The sequence below is a fragment of the Charadrius vociferus genome, unplaced genomic scaffold (genome assembly GCF_000708025.1).
Source record: "Charadrius vociferus isolate BGI_N301 unplaced genomic scaffold, ASM70802v2 scaffold321, whole genome shotgun sequence".
Lineage (NCBI taxonomy): Eukaryota > Metazoa > Chordata > Aves > Charadriiformes > Charadriidae > Charadrius > Charadrius vociferus.
In genome coordinates this window covers 1207663-1224067 of record NW_009646934.1, presented here as the reverse complement: position 1 = coordinate 1224067, position 16405 = coordinate 1207663, and the positions used below count along the sequence as shown (strand labels likewise).

General features: G+C 54.3%; 2 protein-coding genes across 2 annotated transcripts in view; both read right to left on the bottom strand.

The window, feature by feature from the left end:
* Positions 1 to 1409: 1409 nt before the first annotated feature.
* FAM20A (family with sequence similarity 20, member A) lies at positions 1410 to 11774 on the bottom strand. Its single transcript, XM_009894797.1, has 11 exons — positions 11602 to 11774; positions 11075 to 11259; positions 10088 to 10138; positions 9551 to 9629; positions 8233 to 8325; positions 6586 to 6701; positions 5971 to 6151; positions 5517 to 5626; positions 5097 to 5178; positions 4955 to 5014; positions 1410 to 1796 (listed from the first exon to the last, which is right to left on the bottom strand). The coding sequence occupies exons 1-11, from the start codon at positions 11772 to 11774 to the stop codon at positions 1532 to 1534; spliced, it is 1395 nt and encodes a 464-aa protein (XP_009893099.1). The 3' UTR covers positions 1410 to 1531.
* A 99-nt stretch (positions 11775 to 11873) lies between these two features.
* The window catches only part of LOC104295092 (ATP-binding cassette sub-family A member 10-like), a 73736-nt gene continuing 69204 nt past the window's right edge, over positions 11874 to 16405 (bottom strand). The window contains exon 39 of the mRNA XM_009894796.1: positions 11874 to 12066. Within this exon, the coding sequence (XP_009893098.1) occupies positions 11874 to 12066 (193 nt within the window). The remainder of the gene's footprint in view (positions 12067 to 16405) is intronic.

Sequence of the window (16405 nt, the reverse complement as noted above, 5' to 3'; positions counted from 1 at the left end):
TGAATTAAGCGTCAGTACAGTCCCCTGTGAAAAACGATAGTTGTGGCCAAATGAGCTTTGTTCCTTCCTTGCGTGATGCAGGCGCTTACTGCCAGTGCCACTGAATTCCCTTTAGGTTGGGCAAAATCCCAGCCCGTGAGCAAACGAGGCAGTGGTTGGTGCAGCAGCTTGCTGAGAACCTGTTAACAACTGCTGCCTGACCACGTTTGTGCTGTGGTTTTAGGATTCTCCTCTGAAAAGTCTGCAGTGCTGTAGGTGGTTTTTTGTTTAACTTAGAAGTTAGTTTAGAATGAGCTTTAGTAGATTGGCTGTGGGCTTTCTCTTTTTCTTTTTTTTTTTTTTTTTTTCCCCCCTTAAGGATGATAAATTATCAACAAAGTTCTTAACTACATTCCCTAGGCTGCCAAGAAGCTCAGTGCAGTTGTTCTTCAACAGTTAAAGGAAAATGCTGTTAAAGAGAGCTTCAGTAATCAAGTTTCTTGAGCTTCATCGTTGGGAGGCAAGGGGAAAACGACACACTGAAGGATCTACCATAACTCCCTCTCCGTGCTTTTTTGGTCTCCGGTTCCTATTGCATCTGCTCAAAATGCACAGGGATGGGGGACTGGGAGACCATTTCTATCTTCCAGGGAATTCTGACAACTTCACTGACTTTCAAGCTATGAGAAGAGGACCTGAGAGAGACCTCCCTACGTTGGCAAAATGCCTTCAGCAGAATTGGATGGCTTCTTGATTTATAAATACAGTCGTATGCCTCTGAGCATTTTGGTGGTGGTTTTTTCTTTTTCCCTTTGGGTCAAAGGCAACATGTAACTGCCTTTCTCTTACAGCCCAGACGGGCTCTTCAGCTCACGAGGCAGGTAAAAGAAGTGGTTTTACCGCCCTGTGAGGCGGTGTGCTTTTGAGCGATGTGCACAGATCGTTGTGGAGTGGGCTCATCACACTCTGCTGTGATGGACCAGCCTGATGGTGAACAGGGTGCAGATGCTCTTCAGTCTGACTGTGCTGAGTCAACGCGCTATCTTGTCTCAGTGGCAGGTACTGCCTTCGGGAAGTAAGTTGGCTCTTTCCTCAAATACCCAGTCTTGATTACAGAACAGAGACTTAATAAGAGGAAAAGGGTCTTGGCATCTCTTTATTCAAGCCTCATCCTTGGATCTAGTTTGTGTCCTTCACTGGCAAGACTGAGATCCCCGTGCAGGGTGAGCAAACCAGTGGCCGGGTGTTCCCCCGCCCTCCCAAGGGCATGGCCAACTACAGAACAGGAGCTCACTGCTTTTCCCCTAGAGAGCTGATATTTGGGGTGCAAAGGTCTGCTGTAATCAGACCACAACTTACCAACGCACTGGCCAAGCCCAGAAGCTTTGGCTGAGGACCCAGCATAGATGCCCAGTGTGATTCTTGAAGATCTTCTGAAGAGTTTCCCCTCTCAGGCTCCGTGAGTGTTTGTAGATGGCATTTACCAGCTATTAAAACTTGCCACTTGGCTTGCAGGGGTTTTCCCTGCCTCTGAGCGTGAGTTAAGGACTGTTTAAGTGGTCAGCTTCACTCTGTCCGACGCAGGAGCCTCGGGCTGCGTGGTGTCGTTGGCCACCACCTTGGCTTCTCCATACATGTCTATGCATTTCCTCACAGCTTTCAGGATAAGCTGTAACCGTCTGTCTAAAGCCAGGAGATGGGGCTCGGTGAGGACAGGTGCCAGGCGGTCCTGCAGGAGGGATTCCCTCATCACGTCGCTGAGCCGATAGTCGGGCTCAGCCAAGAGCTGGAGGCGCAATAATGTCGTCTTCTTTATTCTGGGGAGGAAAAAAAAAAAAAAAAAGAAATCGGACACTTTAATGCAAACTTCTTGTGGCATCCTGGCAAGAACCGGCTGCCTGAGCCCCTGGTGGTGGGGGAAGGAGGGAGAGCGAAGATGGGTGAAGGTATTTGACAAAGAAATTTGGAACAAAAGCTTTCTTTTTCTGAAGGAAATTAATATGTTTTTTACAGAAACCTCTGCTTCTTCCTTTGTTTTTCCACACTACAGAGTATTTATACTTTTGTATTGGTATATTGGTATATTTTGTATTTATATTTTTGTCATCAGAGAGAAAAACATGATAGACCTTCTCAGTAATGAGTGTTTTTCTTCTGAGTCAGAGCTGACCCAGTTCCCCAGATTGCTGCAGGGTGGTGCCGTGTTCCAAAGATTATATTTATAGGGTGGGGGTAAAGGGGGAGGTAAAATGAAGAGGCATGGATGAGGAAAAAAAAATAAAAATCTGTCAAAACTCTAAGCAAAAAGAGGGAATATTTCATGGAACTGATTTAACTGTGACTTTTCACCTTAAGAGGTACCGAGATTTAAATATTATTTCCCTTTGACAGAAAGTGGGATGAACAGCTATAATCTTGGAACACTTCTGGGAACGCAACTCAGTATTCTGAAACCATTTGTTTAATCCTCAGCAAAAAGTGTTTTGACTTCAGCATCTCTAATACTGAAATTAATCACTGGTTTTAATTACTGCCCTTCAAATTTTGTAAATGAAGTAGTTCGTGTTCACGCAGCCATTCCTATTTAGCCAAGCCAGACTTTTCAGATGGAAAAAAAGTGTAGTCAGAAACATTTCAGCCAGCTCCAGAATTTGCCTTTGTGTGCCTGTTGTCTACCCAGGGCATCAACTCGCAACGGCGCTCTGGCTCTCCGCACCTCCGGGAGGACACGCGCCGCTCGGATGTCAGGTGAAGGGCTTATTGCTGCTGCCGTGCGTGGCCGAGCAGTCCCTGAACCGCACCGGGGGCCGGTACCGCCCTGGAGCAGCCAAGCGAGGTGCATCTCTCCGCTCGGCGGTGCCAGTCGCATCGCACAGGGCAGCGGGAAAGGTCCTGCCACCCACCGCCTCCTGCGCCGGGTTGCCACTGTGGGTGTTATCCTGGCTGCCCGCTGCCAGGCTTGCATTAATATTACTAAAAAAAAAATAAATAAAAAAATATATATATATAATCAACTGATCAAGTGCTATGGCTGACAATGAGCCTTTAAATCACTGCCGGAGCACTGCTGTGAGGTGCTGCTGCTGCTGCCAGAGAAAGTCTTGTCCAGGGCAGGAGCGAATTGCAGCAGAGGAGCGTGCGTGCAGTCTCCTTGCAGGCGAGGGGTGACTCTGTGGGTAAACACCAGCTGTGTTTGCTCTGCTCCGACCAGCGGCGGGGCTTGGAGGTGGAGGACGGGGTGGTCCGACCCCGTGGGGAATGGCTTCTTTCATGCTCTAACAGTTACATCAGAAACAGGCAGAACACAAAGAGGCGTGAGATGGAGATCCTGCCGCCGGCCCCGCTCCTCTCCCCCAGGGCAGCTGTGACCCCGCTGTCGTACTGAATCGTTGAGGATTTCACCCAGAGCCTTCTAGGGACTTCAACAGCCAAGAAAACGTGCGAATCGGGTTAACTGGGGGCTGTCTTCAGGCCTGTCTGTGCCTTGTTGAGGGTTTTGACTCTTTCAGGAAAAGGAGCATCTCTTAGCGCATGGCTGTGTTTGTGCCGTTTGCTGTAGTCAGAGCAGCGGTGGGAGAGGAGAGCAGCAGACTCCAACGTGTGGGACAAGGACTGGTGTGGGAGCTGTGAAAGGTAGCTAAGAATACCAGAAGGCTTAAATCTGCTGGAAGCCAAATTTGGAGAAGAGCTGAGCTAGGAACGAGATGGACGTGTTCAGCGGGGAAGTGAGCGGCCCGTGGTTCCAGTGGTCCCTCTTGTCTGGAGGACTTCATTCCTTCTTAGGTGTCCACGGCTTGGCTTCACGGGGAACAAGGAGGTGACGTGCTGGGCTGAGTCCAGCTCGTTGGTCAGGGCAGGCTGAATGAAGTCCATGGCCTCTGTGCTTACTCAAAACCCCCTTTTTATTTCCTTTCCAAGTGTTTTTGGATGCTCCTGCACTCCAAATGGATTGGCTGTTGTGGGAAATGAGGTTTTGTGTGTCGCCCTCGGGCAGGATGAGTTGCTTTAACGCTGTTCTCAGCCCTAGTTGGCTTATTGCAAGGTGTGACTTGCAGGTCGTCTTACCACTGTCTTTTACAAGAAGAACTAAATTAAGAGGAGCTTCTGGGAGGTGGATCTGGAAGAATAGGAAGGATCTGACCTGTGGATCTTAGTGTATACAGGTCAAATTAAGAGGTAGAGTTAATTTAAACCACACAAAATAGGAGTTAGTGAGAAGGATTCACTGTGAGCCTGCAATTATAAATGAAGACTCTCTGGGTGCAAATAACAGTTCTTAAAATTAGATCCAGTAATACCAGTGTATGGGGAGAGAGTGCAGTTAACACCCTGGGGCTGAGAGGGGGCAGGTCCAGTGAGGAAATAGGTTAGGCATCTCCGAAAGAGAAACCACAGGGAAGAGCAGCTTTTTCTGTCTCTTAAGTTTAACTTTCAGTTGATGATTTATGGGAATTAATAAAGGGAGAAGACAGGATTCAAATAGTAACGTTTTTATGAGCTTCTGCTTAATGCCATGGGAAGAAGAAACCCGATGAGCTGTATTAAAGTTTTACCAGGCTTTTGGATGGGGATTTCTGAGCTTCACGTCAGCTGATTGGGGCTGTGATAGCGCCTCATGTCGATGGGCTGGGAAATGCTTGGAGACACTTCTGGAAGGATTTCATCCAATGGACCTGTCTCTGGTTTATCGGTGAAAGCTTTGACACTTGCAAGGCCTTCTACCTTCAACAGGAAAGTATCCAGGAGGGACTGTTGCGTGACACCGTAGCAGGCTGCAGCACAACAGAGCTTGACGCTCTCTGATACAAAAGCTTAACCCCTGTTTCAGGGACAACTTGTGATTCCCGTGCTGCGGGGTCTGGCCTGCGGCCGTGGCTGGGATTAGCAGGGCTCTTCCCTGCGCTGCTGGATGGAACCAGCCCATGATGGTGCGAACACCAACACCTCTGGGAAGGAGGGTGAAACCGGCACTTACATGCAACACTGGGAGAGCGGGGCCAGGATGGAGGTTTCGTCATGGGAATGCCGCCCGAACCTGGGGGGGTGAGCAGAGAGCGCAGAGCTTTAGTGCCTGCCCACCACCTTCCCCCCTCCCCCATGTCCTCCCCCAGCCTCACCCTCTGGCGTTGTCCAGATGTAAGAGGAAGCCGTCATCCCCAAACTTGGTGAACATTTCATAGTGGTGACGGTCCATGTTCCCTGGTAAAAGGAAGACAGAGGAACAGTTGCCCTTACGTGTGACCAAGTAATTTTCTAAACTATTTTACGTTTTCTTTCAGATCTGCATGAAATGTTTGTTGCCTTGCTGGAAGTGTCTGAGATGCTCAGAGCTGCTGCTTTCATCTTGCTGGAACCCCCCTGGGGAGCGGGCTGGGGTGGGCTTGGGGGCTCCCCCTTGCCTGCGCATCAGGAGGGGTTGTGCTGTCTCTGGAGCGGAAGGGATGGCCTTGAGAAACACCGTGGCGTGGGAGGGCAGACAGACTGATGCTGAAGGACCACACAGAAAGAAGGAACGTTATTTTCCCCCTTCGTCGTACCTATTAGGAAGTCAAATATGGCCATGTCAATGATGTTGAGCAGCCGGTTGCCGTTGCTGTAGGGGTAGATCTCCCTCACCGTGTTGCAGTAGAGTGGATTGACTTCCCACCTGCAGGAGATGGAGGAGAAGGGGGAGACAGAGTCAGTGGTTGCTGCTCCTGTGTGCCAACAGCACCCCGAAGCCAGTCTCCCTTGTGGGGGTGGAGAGGAGGACAATTTAAATCTCCCTAAATCTCCTTCTTTGTGCATTCAGGAGACTGGAAGTGAAACCCAGTCAATGCCCAGGCATTAAGAGTTATTAGACTAATTATGGACAATCTCTGAACCTTGGCCTTCTTCTGCCTGGACATACAATTCCTGTACGTATGTCTGTGTACCTTTACCCCGCTCATTCTCCTTCCCACGCGCTCCCTGCAATGCAGATATGGGAAGCAGCATCATTTACCCACTTACTCCTCTTTTCCATCAAACGAGTAGGACCGGATCCATGGGTTTGGGATGGAGAGTCGCGGCGCCAGGTTGAGGGATGGCAGGAAGGCGGAGAGAGATCCTTCCAGGAGGTGAGGGTTCCCACACACCGCGTACTCTGTCTTGCACATGTAGGGGCACTTGGCAAAGAAGCAAACGTTGCTGGCTGGGAGGAGAAGAGAGAGGAGAACTGGGGAAAGGAGCTACGATCCACAGGAGACTGCAAGGTAGCCTGGACTGACCTCTTCCCCACTGCGTGATGGTGACTGCATATATTGGGATACGTGTACCCACATCAGGGATGTGAAACTGCCAAATCGTGGCCAATGCCTGGATTTTGGTGATGGGCAGACCTGGTCCCATACTAGGGGAAAGCGTGGGGAAAATAGGGCAGGCGAGTAGATCTGGCAGATGATTCCAGTGGGAGGCTGAGGGTCACCTCTCCTGTAACCACGTCTTTGTACATGTTTCACCCAAGAATTTGATTTCTGCTCAACAGCACAAGTCCTGCTGGTCGCTTTTCCATGCAGACCCTGCCCTTCCACCCACCATGGACCAGCATGTCTAATCCCAGCTCACAGCAGCCAAGCGCTCGCCTACCTGGTGAGACGAAGAAGACGCTCTGCAGGATCTCATTCTTGGTGACCTCCAGGATCTCCTTGGTGACATTGATCAACCTTCCGACTGTGGGTGGCACCCTCCGGAAATCCAGGATCCTGCACAGAAGGGACAGCGGCTCAGAGTCTGTGGTGCGAAGGGACATTACTGCCCAGATGGCAATGTGGGACGGCAGATGCTGCCTTCGCCCCTTTCATTGATAAACCAAGGAGCTTCTGATGACTGCACCTACGTTTAGGGTATTTTTTTTCTCCCAGCTTCTTTCTAGCAAATAGCCAGGATTATTTTACCCTCTGGACCAAAATGTGATTTTGGTATTTTGGTAGCTGCTGCCTGGAACAATCTGGATGTTCTCCAGGATTCATGTCTTTTTCCCTAACCGCTTTCTCCCATCCCCTCGCACGCAAGCTGGGTCCTCGGGGAGGCAGAACAGTTCTTCAGGCCCTTCTACGATGTTGGGTTTGACACGGAGCAAAGATGCGCTGAACCCGGTACAATGTGGCTGAGACCGCGGGAGGCGAGGAGGGATCACCCCCGCTCAGAGGCACTCATGCCCAGCTGATTCATCTCGAATATTCTTAAAAAAAATCAGGGCCTGGGGCAGAAAGGGATTCCTGTAGTGGAAAAGCTGCTGCTGATTGCTGAGTCAGTAACACGGGGTGAACCAGCTAATGCTCTGCTTTGCTCCTTGGGTAATGCCCTCCGCTTCTGAGAATCAGGCACAAAACAGGATTTAGCCTGTTACGTATTGAGCAATGTTTAAAGAAAAAAAACCAACCAACCAACATTTGCTTTCATCTAGCATCTTTCAGCTCTAAAAACCACAAAGCACTTGAGAAAAGCGGTTTGGCCTCATTTTTCTGGCGGTGGAGCTGGGATGCAGAAAGGCAAGCTGATGGTAGGTGAGTCAGAGTCACTGGGGTGATGTAGGGGTAGAGCTGGAAAGGGAATTTGGCTCTCTTCACTCCCTCGCTCAGAGTTTGAGCTCCAGGACTTACAGTCTAGTCCCACTTATCATATAGGGTGGGCTTGGGAACTGGAGACCCTCATCCACCTTCATCATCGGGGACCACCTCCCCTTGATGTTCAACACTCAGCCCATCGAGGGGAAGAAGACTGCTGCCCTCCTCTTCTAATAAGTGTATTTTTGTTTTTTAGGAAATACAAAGCCTGCTGGGAAGAGCTGCCAGGTTAATTGCTCATTAGCTGAGAGCTTGAAACTGCATCGCTGCAGTTTATCTCAATCCGAAACACGCCTTGATTGCTGATTGAGTGTGCGACTCCCTCACTGGATCCAGGCTGCACCCAGGGCTCATCTTTGCACTTCGATGCACCGGGGGGACCGCGTGCGTGTGGCCGTGTGACAAATACCCGACCCCTTCGCAACTCGGGCTTCATCTGCCAGCCTGTTCTTGTGCAGCGGCCGAGGTGAAGCTGACTCCTGGGCTTCAGATGAGAGCCAGAGCCGCGCTGTCCCCAGGTAATGCCGCAGCTCCCCGAGGGATGCTGCACAGCAATCGCTTCTCTGAAGCCAAGCAGCTCTGCAGGGCTCAGCTCAGCTTTTCTCGTGCCCAAGCTCTCCCTGGGCAGAGGACCGGGCGCTGGCAGCTGGAGGAGGCAGGTCCCTACCTGTCCAGGTGGAAGGCAGCGATCTCTGCGTTATGCCGCTGGAAGTCAACGAAGTAGAAAAAGTCCTCGGGAGTCTCTTCCTCACGTTTCTGCCTGGGGGAGAGCGAGGGGGTTAATCTAACCAGGCACGGCAGGGCAGGCAGGAGGGACACAAAGTGGTGGCACAAGGACAGTGCACCCAGGGACAGCCGGTGTGCTCGGGGACAGCCGTCGTGTGGCCACGCTGGTGCCGGGGCCGCCGGGCAGAGCTGGTGGCCATCCCAGGAGCCAAAGTGCCTGGTGCTGGGCTGGGACCAGCGCACCGTGCCAGGGAGCAGCGCTTGTGCCCTGTCTTGGGGCCGGGCGGATGAGGGAGGCAGGAGGACTCACTCAGGGCTTTAAAACCTTTTGTGCCAGATTTTATTAGACCTACTTGGTTAGGACAGTGGGTACAGCATCGGGGGATGCTAGAGGCCATGCTGCACTTGTCACATCCCCGTGGGAGGCAGAGAAGAGCTCAGATTTGATGCTCTCATATCCTGGAGACAGTAACACCAGCAGCAGCTCATTTCATTTCATTTTCTGGCTGTCACGCAGTGCCACGATACGTGTAGCGTGTGAATTTGCCTGCTCAGCCTCCCAAGCAGCTGTGTGTCGCAGGAAAGCCCCCAGGCATTGCGGAGCCCTCCTGGCTCAGCTGAGCGCACGGACACTTTCCTTCTCCTCCTGGACCTGCCCGACCCTGGGCAGAGGTGGAGAGAAACCAGCGGGAGAGGATCTGGCCGCTTTCTGGATGAGCAAACCATCACAGTTGGTGTGCTGCCAGCTGCCCTGCCTGTGCACAGCAAGTAAAGTGAGGGGGAATAAATGTGAAGAGTCCCACGGGGCTACAAATAAGTGCAGCAGCAATTTAAAACTCCAGTTGGAGGTGACCGGGACTGATGGCTATTTCTTGGAAATACTCTGGGGAATCCAAGGAGAAATGAAGTAAAAACACAAAGTCAGCTGGGGAAGAGGAAGAAATAAGCAGTCCTGATCGGCAAAGCTCTCGGGAGAACAAGTGTCCCAAGGTCCTTCGCTGTCCGGCATCTATGAACCGAGAAATTTCCAACGTCAATAAGCAGTGTGGGAACATCGGTGTTTATCCACGTGCGGCTCTGGGACAGCACGAGCAGCCAATAATAACAAAACCTTTCCAGCTGTCGAGGTAGCTGAGCGCAGGAGAGGAAAGGTGCGGCTGTGGCACGGCTGTCCTTGCCAAGGATGCTCGCACCGCTCGCTGCGGTGCTCCTTGGTTCGTGGTTACCCGGGGCGGAGGGGCTCTACCGCTGCGTCTTACCTCATGGGCTTGAACATGGCTTTCCCAAAATCCTGGAACCTGAGGACCAGCTTCAGGTGCACGCCGCTGGGCTTCACGACTAGGGGAGGAAAGGAGCCGTTAGCCGCCAGCCCCCTGGAAAGCCTCCCCGGCGCGCGGTGAAGCACCGGTTACGCGCTCGGATGTGATTCGGCTTTCCGCCCCGGTGAGCACACCCCATCGCTCCTTCCAGCTCCTCTCCTCCTCCCCTCTGCTTCTGTGGTTGTTTTTCCTCCCTCTCCCCTGTGCTGGAGATTTCCCTCCAGTGCTTCTCCCAACGGCCATTTGTTACGTCCTCTTGGGGACTTTTTCCTCCCCCCAGTAGAAACCAGTGGCGTACTGGTGTCCTGGCATCCACATCCCAGCATCTGCTGCGTTGGCGAGGATTAATTGGAGGGAGAAGGGCTTGGCATTGCCTGGCTTTGTGTTTCCCTTGCTGAGGTTAGGATGGAGGGGATGGGGGTCAGCTGAAGCCATGGGGTGCGAGGGGAGAGCGGGGACCCGAAGCATCGCACTCACTCTGGCTGCAGTCGCAGGCCCCCAGCAGCGCTTTCTCGTCCTGGCTGTAGTCTGCAAGGGCAGGAGGAGCGGTGAGACCCCGTCGGGCTCGGTATTTTGCTGCTGACCCCCCCCGCCCAGCCCGGGGCACGCAGGGGACAACTGCCTGGGCTGCCCCAGCCTGGCAGCCCCGGTGCCATCGGTGCACAGCGAGGGGGGCAGTCCCCGCGGGGGGGCTGGGGCGGCTTGTTGGGATTAAACGGCCGTGCAATGGGTCCCTGGCATGGCTGGCACCAAAGCGTGCTGCATAGAACCATAGAATCGCTGAGGTCGGAAGGGACCTTTAAGATCACCAAGTCCAACCATTACCCTAACCTGACAAAACCACCTCTAAACCATGTCCCCAGGAACCACCTCTACCCTTTTTTTAACCACCTCCAGGGATGGCGAATCCACCCCCTCCCTGGGCAGCCTCTTCCAATGTTTGATAACCCTTTCAGTGAAAAAAAAATTCCTAATATCCAATCTAAACCTCCCCTGGCATAACTTGAACCCATTTCCTCTCGTCCTATCACTCGTCACCAGGGAGAAGAGCTCAGCCCCCACCTCTCTATCCGCTCCGTTCAGGTAGCTGTAGAAAGCAATAAGGTCTCCCCTCAGCCTCCTCTTCTCCAGGCTGAACACCCCCAGTTCCCTCAGTCGTTCCTCATAAGACTTGTCCTCCAGACCCCTCACCAGCTCCGTTGCCCTTCTCTGGACACGCTCCAACACCTCAATGTCCTTCTTTAAGGACGTAGCTTGGTCCTTCCTCCCATCTCAAGGTAAGGGCACAGCAACTACACAGCACAAAACCTGCCGGGAAGCCGGCAGAGAGCTCGGAGCTTCCTCTGGCAAGAACCAGCCCCTGCCTTGTTTGCAAAAGTGACCCGGGGGGGGTGGTGCTGGAGCCCCCCAGCCCCATGCGGCTCCCGATGGCTCCGTCCCCATCCCTGCGGCATCCCTGCTTACCCGCACTGATAGTGGTGAAGTCCTGCATGTCCCGGAGGAGCCTGTTGACGGTGGGGCTGGAGCGTGGGTAGAGCCCGTCCCGGGTGATGCCCAGGTGGAACTGGAGCCAGCTGGCCTCCGGCCGCAGCGGCAGCGGCGCCGCCGGGGAGGTCAGGTTGAGCTCCTCCCTGTAAAGCTTGTGTCTCCTGGAAAAGAGGCAGTTACGGGGTGATGAGGATGAGCCACGGGATGGAAACCCTTACTGCACCCAGCCCTGAGGCTGTCGGGGAGCGGGGAGGGTGCTGGGGAGCAGAGTTGCGGGGGCGCAGGGTGGATAAGGACTCTGGGTGCTACCCGAGGGGAAACTGAGGCAGGGAGCAATGACTGTGCTGCCTTCTTCCCTCTGCAAAGCCCTGGGAAAGCAGCCCCAACTGGGAACGCCAGGGACTCTGTTGCCTTCTCCTCGCCCCATCCGGACCAGAAAAGGTGTCAGGGCACGGCTGGAGCTAAACCACATCTTTGGCAACACAAGAGCTGGCCTATGTCACAGATGAAGTGCTTCATGGAGGGACTGCAGGCTCCAGGCCAGACCTGGGGAGGGGACGTGATGCGACAGTGAATGACTTGGGTCTTGACTTCTCAGTGAGGTGTCCGGAGCACCCAGGAGAACAACAGGGTCTTGTCCAAGTGAGCCTCTGCAGAGGACCGTCTTTACGCTCATCACATCTCTAACAGAGTTGTTTCCTGAAGCCAGAGGTCCCAGGCAGGAAAAAAAAATAAATTGCTAATTTAGAGCCACAAATTGCCTCCATGACCAGATTCACAGCCCTCGGCACGGCGAGGCCGTCCGGCAGAGTCCTGCCCGTATTCTCTTAAAATCAAGGTTGAACTCAGCCCTTTCTTGGCAGGTGGAGCCAGAGGGCTCTCCCGGGTTTGATAGCAAACCCAAACCGTCTCCCGGCTTGATCAGCATTTTCCTCAGCTTTGAGACCTCCGCGGCTGCGACCCACGCTCTGCGAGACGGCAATCGAAAGGTCACTTATTCCACCCGGCAGAGGACAGAGCGTTAGTTTCTCATTAACGCCGGCGGAGCCCTGTACAGAGTAGCTGGTCCTGATAAAAGGAAAACGAAGTTCAGTTTGTACTGAAAGTGCCAAGATACATCCGGGAAAGAAAACAGGAGCTGGGGGCTGATAACGAGTGGGGCATTAACGAAGGCTGGGATGGAGCGGCTGGAGAGAGGGAGGTGCCACGTGCCCCGCTGGACCTAACCCCGACCCTTAGCAAAACATGCTCCGGGAAACACAGAAGATGAAAAGCGACTTTTCCCTGCCTGCCTTTAGTTTTTTCCTAATTTTTCCTAATTTTTTAGTTTTTGCCCAACGCAAACAAAACTAAAAGTGGCGAGGATAGGGAGGCCAGGTGCCCGGTTCTTTTCCAGCCCCAAAGGATGAAGGGGGTGCAGTGGGAGAGGGGATCATCCCACGGGCTCTGCTGGGCTTTGCCGCACTGCACGGCTTGCGGCGGTGGCTGCAGCAAGCGGCTGCTGACTGTGCACGGAGGCAATTATGGGCCAAGGAGTTAGCACTGATGGCTGAGAAGGGCTGTGGACATTGCTGTTTTTTCTTCCTTCCCTGCTCAGACCAGCAGGAAAGCGTTGGGGTTTGGATGAATTTTTTTTTTTTCCCCACCATCCTTCTCCACCTGAGCGGGCTGAACAGTGTGGTGAGTCCGGTCTAACCATGAGCAAGGGATGAACCCTCCCGGTGGTGAGGGACACGTTTCAGTAATGTCCGGGGAAAAATCTAGAGAACGGAGAAACAAGACGTATCTGCAGGTCAGAGCAGCCCGTTCCCTTTCCCGGTGTGTTTGCCTTTCAGTTGGATCAGAGTCAGCTACAGCGCGAAGTCCACGTGCACGCGGTCAGGGAGAAGGGTGTCGGGGCATTTCTCTCTTCGCTCGGGCATCTGCACGGGAGGCAGAAGCTCCCCCTGAGTCGGGAGGAGGTGGATGCGGTGGATGCTAAGACTCCTCGGCAGGTTTGGCTGGCAAGCTGCGCAAAAAGATGTGGCCCCGGTACTCCATCAGCTCCAGTGGACGTGCCTCGACCTTCCGGCACGCTGCTGTGCACCGGGTCTCCCGTGGGCAAGTCTTTGAGGCACAACCTTAAACCCCCCAACGCAGCCAGGGGTTAAGACCCAGTGTAACTCAAAGACCCCGGTGCAGTTTAGAAGAATGACTCAGGATTTCTCCCTAGGGAAGCTGCCCGAATATTTTACCATATTTGCTCTCCTGCCTCCCATACGGACAGGCTGTTCCCGCCCTGGGGTGGCAGCGAGATTACTGATGGGGAAAAAAATGCCGTCGTTCTGCAAGGGGAGGCAGTTCCCGACCGGCGGCTGCTTCCAGCCCAGCGCCCGCGCGGTCCCTGCCCCGGGCGCAGAGCCAGCCAGCCCCTTCCCAGCCTTTACACCCCAAATACAGCTCCCTCTGCTTCCCCGCTTCCTTCAGGATTCCTCAAATATTTCCCTGTAAGAACAGAACTCTGCAAAAGACGTAATGATATCAAAACCGGGTTAATTTCTAACGTGTTATAAATAGCCCCAGGGTTGCCCTAGCTCTGCTCAGCCGGAGCAGGGGGACACGGCGTGGGGTGATGCTGGGCACAGGTCACCGGCGTCCGCTCGCCCCGTGCCTCCCCTGGCACCGAGCCGGTTACAGAGTTTGGGGTTTTGAAGCTGCTCCTTCAAGGATAAAAATAAGCTTCAGAGTTTTTAAGGAGGTTTTGGGTTTTTTTCAGTTTTGAAGAGGTGGGGATGTTTTTTTTTTGCTGTTTCCTTCCTGCATCTCCATCAGTCTCTCCAGCTGGTTCTGCATCCTGCAGTCAAACCCCCGGTCCTCACTGAAGTGCCGGGGAACAGCACGGGGACGGGCAGCGGCCAGCGCACAGCGAGCACCGGGGCGGTAGGACACGCGCTGCTGTGCTGCCCTGGCCGTGGGTATCCGAAACGGGCCCTATCCTGGGGCCACTCCATGAGCTGGCAGAGAGCCGCAGTCCACCTGATGCCCATCTGGTGGCAGAAATGAAGACAGGCACGCTGTGCTGTAGGTACAGGGTTAAGCTACAGCTTGTTCCACTCGTGAGGAGCATCCTGCCCCCCTGAGAGCTGCTTTGGCAACAGTCCGACCTACGCGTGATGTAGAAACGTGCCGTCACACTGGCACGCCGAGGAGAGGATGGCCCACGGACACTCAGCTCTGACCCTCTTCTCGCTGGGAGCGGATGTGGTCACACCGCGATGAGAGCTGGGGTGGACCTTGCTCCCGCAGCGCTGTCTTCAGTCCTCAACAACAGCAATAGCTTCGCTAACCCTATGGATTGGGAGAGAAAGCCACGGGTTCCTGGGTCCCACGGAGGACATTGCCCTTCGGTCTCGGCAATTACAGGGACGGCTCCTTCACTGACCACGTTGGAGAGGACGTGGGCTCTGCAGTGCTTCTGGTGAGGCAGAAGTTCTCCATGCCCTCAGCAAACTAACGGTCTTATGAGACGCATCCGCCCTGGCGAGTGCTGTCTTATTATATATTCAATTTGCAGCACCAACGGGAGGAGAGGTTGTGTGTCTCCTTGGCCTGTGCGTGCTCTCTCAAGGCTTTACCCGCTGATGAGCATCATATATTTTATTTCAAAGTGACTGAGGAATAATCAATACTCTGCCTCCCTTCTCCTTCCCGGAGGTGCAAAGTGAAGTCAATCAAGGGCAAACGGCATCACAGCTTTCCTCCTGGCCACGTCATAACCAAACCTCAGAACAAACGGTAACGTGCAGCCACGGCTTTGGCGCAAATATCACGTTTAAACAAAGCAGTAAATCAAGTCGGGGAATGCAGACCTCTTACCAAATGGCAGGGGCTGTCCCGCCTGCGAGGCTGGTGTGAATATAATGCCAGTGCTACTGCCAGTGCTTGGCACTGGAGGCTCAGGGCTTCTGGTGGTGCTCAAGAAGCCATCAACCACGTGCCAGGAGCTGCTTCAGTTCAAATCCCCCATCCCCACCCGGCAAAACATCTGTCTTGCTGCCGAAATCCTGATGTCTTCAGGAGGCATTGCTCAGCCCTGTGAAGATGCACCTGAGGGTGGTCCATGGCACAGCCTGGCCATGGCCCATGGTCTGAGGATACTCAAACCCAATGGCCGTGGACTTCAAACGATGTGAAGAAGGATTTGACCTGCTCCAGACTGACTCGGGCAGGGGGTGAGCCTTGCAGGGGTGACCCCTGGCCGAGCACACGGGGTGGCTCCAGGCCACGGAGGTCATTCTTCAGCTCCTTCCATCATTGCTTCCCATTGCTGCCTCCTGCGAATCGCACCCGTACCGGGGATGGGTGAGTCCCACAGAAAGAAGAGAAAGACGCATCGAAGTGGAGAAGGTGGGAGCTTGGAAATCCTGCCTGTACGGCTCAGCAAACAGCACGTGGGTGGCGGGAGGAGCAGGAGCCGGGTCTGATGCTGGAAACCAAACCTGGGCAGCGGGGAAGTGCCAGGGCAGGGACCTCTGAGGTGGTTCCCAGGAGGCGCCGCGGTCCCCTTACAGGTTGGCACCATCCCTGTCCCATGAAGGGGGCAGCGAGGCGATGCTGTGAGCTCGGCGCCGCGCTGGGAGCCTCCGTGCGGATGCACCACGGTGACCTGCTCTGGCATTACATCACCACGGCCGTCCCTGTTGGATCCGAGTTTGTGCATGAAGGAAGAAGCCGGTGGGGTGCAGGGAGGACCTGGGGGACGCTGGAGGATGCCGGCTGTTTCCAGCTTGGCCACAGCCCGGCTGCAAGGTAGGTTAGGTCAGGGGCTCAGGGGCCTCGGGGTGGGAAGCCTCAGTGGTCAGATCATGCACAGGCGGCCGATGCTCAGAGCCAGTGCTGAGGGTCACTGTCCCTGCTGGGCAGGGTCCATGGGGGGTGGTGACAGTCCTACCCCAGGTGCAGGCGATGGGGCCACCGTTGCTGGGGCTGGGAGAGGCAGCAAGAAGAGGGCTCTCAGCTGGGAGTCCCTTTCTCTCCAGAAGTAAAAGCCTCTGCGTCTTTTCTTGCTGAGAAGTCAGCAGCGGGCACAGGAGAGGGGCTGAACGGGGAGGCAGCACTCCAACACCACTATCGTGGATCAGAGGAGACCCGTGTGTTTGCATGGAGGCAGACACGGAGACGTGCAGGGCTCTGGCCTGGGGGACTGTGGCCGCTGGAGCCTCAGGGCTCCAGTTGTCACCCACCCTGAGGGCTGGCGGACACAGGGATTCAGCGCCTGGGGGCTCGCTCCTCTTCTGCCCCAAGCCGAAAAGGTGACACAGAGCAAAG

Excerpts from the sequence above, each read along its gene's own strand:
- FAM20A (XM_009894797.1), bottom strand. The coding sequence starts at position 11,774 with ATGAGCGTAAAGACGGTCCTCTGCAGAGGCTCACTTGGACAAGACCCT. Across the intron at positions 10,139-11,074 it reads CTTCACCACTATCAGTGCGG|ACTACAGCCAGGACGAGAAA; the intron begins GTAAGCAGGGAT and ends CTGCCCTTGCAG. Across the intron at positions 8,326-9,550 it reads GCCATGTTCAAGCCCATGAG|GCAGAAACGTGAGGAAGAGA; the intron begins GTAAGACGCAGC and ends GCTCTCCCCCAG.